Raw genomic sequence first — 5880 nt, 5'->3', positions numbered from 1 at the left:
TTGTCTGATTGCTGTTGCATAGCTTTGATTTCAGTGCGTTCGCAATGCGATCATTCAATTGCAATTTGTTTAAGCTTACATAGTGCGTGCGTGCGTGCGTGCGTGCGTGCGTCTGCGTGTGTGTATGCGCATGCATATGGCTGCGTGCTGGAGACTTTCAATTAAGTTGATGTTGGAGAATTTAAGTAAAATGTTGTTATTGGTGTATTTGTGAATTTCACCGTACTCATGTGTATGTTTGTTTGTTTGATATAGCAATGAAATAATTTTTTTTAACGTGAACTTCTAGAATTATTTCCGTGCAAGTTGGTGACAGTCATTTCAACGCGTTTAGAATGAACAGACCGATTGTCTGCGAATGGAAAGGTGAAGTGAAATTTAAATATATTTTAATGGAAGAAAATACTAGAAATAGCTATTTGTGACCAAATATGAAAGTGAAATATTAAAAAATAATGTAAAAAAGAAAAAATTGTGTTTATACGAAAATATAAAAACTCATTGAAAATACTCAAATTTAAAAAATCTCGAATTTTACGAAAATATCGAAAAAGTAAAAAAAAAATTGTGCTAAACATTAAATCCAATAACCAAATATTTCTGCAACTTTAATATTAAAAAAAAACACGCGTAAAACTTCCATATTTATTACATGCGCTCGAGTGCAAAGTGATATCCTTTCACAAAAAAAAAAAAACAAATTCAGCAAATGCCATAAAATGAAGCGTGTGAAATTGAAAAACGCCAAAGGTGATACCAACTTGAATTTTGGTTTTGTATTACTTTTCACTTTGATTTTTGTGCCCTTTTGCGTTGGCGCACAAGAAAAATTGTTGCGTATCAACACTGACTTAACGGCGCCTACCACGGCCTCTATAATCGCAGGAGGAGGGGATGTTAGTGCGCCAACTTCCTCTTTCAGCGATGCTAGCCGACATAATGCTATTCAGGGCGTTGCTTTAGATGCTGAATCACATATTTGTGTGCGCGAAGAAACTTATGTGGAACAACTGAAGACACCCTCGATGCAGCCAGTGCGCATACGCAGCTCGCAATGGTGTATGGAATTTCCGCCACGTTGTTCCAGTTATAAGACCGAAATGCGTGAAATGGTGCAGATAAAGGTGAGTGTAAATATGTATGAACAAAAAAAAAAAAGGTGTTGTGTGTTTGCGCTCAATGATACCCGCCAACCAAGCTCACAACGATCGATCTCCTTATTTAAATAGTTTCTTAAATGCTGAAGGAAATCTGTTTGTATTGCGGTTCAGAAGATCAAATATTATAAAACACCATTTAAATCTACTATTAAAATTTGGAACAAAAGTTATAAAAATTTTAAACTTTTTATTCAGAATTTTCAGAGATATTTTTGGTATGCAGTTTTATAGCCCATTAAATTTTAGCATAATAAAGTGCAAGTTTCACGTAGCTACAATATACCGCTGATTTTCCACATTTTTTGCTGACGGTGTCACGCATTTTCCTCCATGCAAAGTATGTTCGAAAATTTTTTATATGGAAGAGAATGCCTTGCACCATCAGCACAAAAAAAAAATATTATTTACTATCAACGGTATTTTGTAGTCACTTAAAACTTGCACTTTTTTATACTAAAAACGAATAAAATTTAATGGGCTATAAAAAATCTGAATCAGAAATTTAAAATTTTAGTGAAAATTTGTTGAATTTTTAAATTTTTGTACAAAGTTAGAAATGTGAATTTATATGGTGTTTGTTACATAATGAGCTAGACTTTTATAAAAAAAAACAAAAATCTTAAAAGAAATATAGGCAAAACCGATCAACATAAGGCCACGTGAAGTGAACTGTATCCTTAAGTAAGTGTAAATAGTTGTAAAGTCAACATTATTTTATTTTCAACATGTTCATAGAATATTCACAAATAAAATTTAATGAAACTTACTTGGTTTATGACCAATGAAAATTTACACAAATCAATAAACTACTCTTACCGTTCACATGTTTTTTTCCTAGTGGATGTTCGAATACTTTCGGCGTGATTTTCTGGTATTATAATTTTCTGTGAGAGGCGGCGCACTTCTTAAATTTCCATTTGTTAAAAAAAAATTATTTTTGTTGAATTTAAAATTTTCAAGACGAAACAATTAATTTTAGTAATGTTGTATGTTCTCACCCTGTGTTTAAAATATCTTCGCACTCCAATTCGTATTTTCAGAAAAAAACATCCGTACCTTTGGAAAAAAAATAGAAAAAAAACAAATGCTCATAAAAAGTCTTAAATTGAAAATTATTCAAAGAAATTTACGCAGTGTATTACCAATGAGCAGAATCTCATTTGAGCGAACAATTCGAATTAATTTTATGATAGAAAAAAATTGTAGATAGTGTGAAAGCTATGTCATTTTGCGATCAAAGTTTTTAATTTTATAAAAACTGCGCTTTTTTAGCATTGAAGAAAGCCCATTCATTCAAATGGAAATATTTTTGTTTAGAAGTTAGGAAAGGCTGCGTTTCAGAGGCAACACCATCTACATTCAAACCTCCCTTAAACATCAATTGCAACGAAAATCTGACTACTCACTCCCATCACTTTTCCACTTCAGTCGTCCGGCCTCACCTGGGTTTTTCTAGCCTTTCTAGCCACTAATAAAAAACAGTCATCGAAAATAATCTTAAATACCAAGATTTTTATTTAATTTTATTTTCTTCTCCATCAGGAATAAACGTTAAATTGTAGTGTATGCATAGGGCAAGAGGGATACAGTGATACCTCCGAACATCCTATGCCCTCCAACAGTAGGCCCACCACCCAGTGACCATCGTCTGATTAGCCAGTCCTGCTCTGCACTATTTAGCGCACAACTCACGGCATAGACAGATCTTTCCGCACTTTGTACTTCTAGTGTGTGCGACCGAAACTTTGATCTTGCCCATACGTTTGACTTGACCAAGCAGGCGCATATTTTGGAGTTTTCATATCATTTTAAAACTTTACATATTCCTCATTCTATTTACAGGACCGTAGATCTGACGTAAGAATCGAATGATCGCAAAGGAGTTCTAATCTGTTGACAATAATTATTTTTTGCCTTGAGGTCGAAGCTTTATTCTTTGTTCTTAAGTATTTAGACAGTGACTTGTGCTCCAATACAAAAGGCAGTTTGTGTGTTGCCAGCAGGTCTTTGCCTCATTCCTATTAACTAGGGTACATAAAGCCGCGCTGAGAGGTCTGAGGTAAGTATGCCCATTTTTCTAGGTTTTGTTGAACAACTCCAACATTCTGACAGCACAGAGAAAGTGCTTGTAAAGCAAATAAGAATATATTTATAGAATCAGTTATACATTTTATAAACACCTAACTAGTTTCAAATATTTCTATCCAAAGCTTATGTTTAACCGAGATTAGGTGATTTTGGACGATCTGCTCTTGTCAAGATTTACCGAAACCTAGCTGTCCAGGTCATTGCAAAAATGATTCCCCAGGAAGTTGAAGTGCATTTTTGTAGTTAAATGGGTCAGTTCTACGCTGGTAATGCCGCGAAGGAGTTTATGAGTGCCTCGGAAAACTTTGTCTACTTCGCTTTTCGACCGATGGCTTGACTAATCATGAGTTAATAGCCTGTTTAGCATTCTCTTCAAATTTGTATTGCCAGATAGTATGTCTGGAATCGATAAACCTAGTCTATGCTCAAACATCTGCCATATAATTTCCTCATTTCTTGTAGGTGTCTACCTAAAAAATCACAAACATCTACCAAATTTCTAAATGCATATCGTTATCATCATAAGGATCTTAATTCCTGAGAGACTGTCTACAACAAAGTAGAGTTTTGAGGGTATAAAGGCTGTCACGCTCACTAACTTTGCTTAGCTTTTGAAATGCAAAGTTGAAAAATACTACATTAGTGTGCAAGTCTGTAGTCCTTACTCAAATAAAGTTACTGAGAGGGGACCCCAGACTCTACTCCCGTTATAATTTAAGATCAATCAGGTAAGACGTGAATCTCGTCGTTGCTTAAAATGGGATTCTTGCACCGAATCAAAGTCACTTCTATGAGGTATGTAAGTGAACTTCAAAAATGGAAGATTGACCCTTACCTGAGCAATAGCTTTCCGTTGTAGTCGTGTGTTTATAAGGGCACACTATCACTTTTTAGGAACTGGGTTCGATCCCTGGTTCGAGCAGCATCTATATAAGAAAAAGGTTTTTATATGTGTCCTCGGTATGGGCAAAACCTGCGCTAACCCAGCAAAATATGTATTTGTAATTGGTCAGGAGGAGTCGGGATAATTTCAGGACCTGCTCAGGACCATTTTTGGACTAATTTCACTACTATTTGAGGACCACTTTCGGAATAGTTCTGGACCATTTCAAGACTAGTTCAGGGCCATTTCTGGCACATTTTACGACTAGTGCGGGTTTATTTTGGCAAAAGTGGGGAACTAGATCAGGACTATTTCAGACTAGCTCGGCTTCATTTTGGGCCTAATAAGGGACGAATTTGAGATCGTTTCAAGACTTCCTTCCTTCAAGCTTCCTTGGCTAGTTCGGGATTATTTCAGCGCTATTTAGGAATAATTTGAGACCAGTTCAGGACTATTTTGGGACAAGTTCAGAACCGTTTATATAAACGGCTGAGTTGAAGATCGACCTATCTCGGCAGCCGGTTCGAAAACTTTTTTGGCGTTATCGTTTGGCTGCCAAGATAGGTCGATCTTCCACTCGTCCGTCGATAGGTAATTAATGCCTCGCCAAACCGTACACAGATACCCACACCACAAATTTGAGGAAAAGCTCGGCCAAACACTTAACAAAAAGTAAGCACCAATTATTTATTTCTTTTGTGCATTAGAGGGTTTTTAGTTGACGAGTTTTTTTTATATTTTGTAAAGCTTTTTAGGGAGTGATCTATCGACATCTTGAAAACAATTATTATTTTTTGATGATTTTTATAACTACGCCTACAGTGCTTTACACGCACATATTACATACCTATGCCTACATACTTATATATTATACTTTCAGTGAATTGTTATACTGTTTCAAACTAGATTACATTCAATAACAATTTAAACTTGATTAAACTTAATATACTCTATTGCTTGCGACTGGTGATCTCCAATTTCACAGCACTATTTTTACTCATACTCGTCATCATGCGAAATTCAACAAAAAAAAACCATTATTGCTGCAGTGGATGCACTTATTGCACGCGCTCCAATTGCAATTTTTTATGTTTTTTGTCTCAATCGGCTAAACAAAAGTCGGGCGACTGCACAGATGCTGTGGCATTTCCTGCTTTCAATTGTACTGCATCACATATCTATGCGATAACTGACAATTTCATATACCTATGTATGTATGTATGTATGTATGTTCATATGTATGTATGTAAGTGCGCCCGCATGCATTGAAAGCCATTTGCTGACCAGCGCACACCCGTAGAACCAGTTTAATTTGTATTTTGTTGCAAAACTAGCTAAAAAATAGAAAAAAAGTAAAAATAGTATAACGAAAAACTTAACATTTATGCGCATTAAATACGCGAAAACATTACAAGATTTTTATTATATACGTAACATTTGTCTGCTAACAGTTCAAGTAGTCAGCATTTTGCCAGCAGCAGTAAAAGTGCCTCAAATGAAAATGAAAATAATTTCGAAGAAAAAAAAAGTCACATGCAACTCAATTGGCGCAACACAATCGAATTTGCGCATGCGCCAGAGATTGGAGAGCGCGCGCGCGCGCGCACACTGCAACTAGGCTAGCTTCGGTGCGCTGGAGTAGAGCAAACTTTCAGGATGCCACGCACAATCAATGCAACCGCACGTAAACTGAAACGTTTAAATGGAGGCAAGGCAAATGGTTGCGCGCTGGCCAAACGTCTGTTTGTA

At 36.0% G+C, this 5880-nt stretch overlaps 1 protein-coding gene across 1 annotated transcript in view; it reads left to right on the top strand.

Moving 5' to 3' along the window:
* Window positions 1-497: 497 nt before the first annotated feature.
* LOC118735531 overlaps window positions 498-5880 on the top strand; it is a 321256-nt gene continuing 315873 nt past the window's right edge. The window contains exon 1 of the mRNA XM_036465332.1: window positions 498-1124. Within this exon, the coding sequence (XP_036321225.1) occupies window positions 720-1124 (405 nt within the window). The 5' untranslated portion in view covers window positions 498-719. The remainder of the gene's footprint in view (window positions 1125-5880) is intronic.

The sequence above is a fragment of the Rhagoletis pomonella genome, unplaced genomic scaffold (assembly GCF_013731165.1).
Source record: "Rhagoletis pomonella isolate Grant_MI unplaced genomic scaffold, Rhpom_1.0 Rhpom_scaffold_00003, whole genome shotgun sequence".
Classification (NCBI taxonomy): domain Eukaryota; kingdom Metazoa; phylum Arthropoda; class Insecta; order Diptera; family Tephritidae; genus Rhagoletis; species Rhagoletis pomonella.
This window is presented reverse-complemented; position numbering and strand designations above follow the sequence as displayed.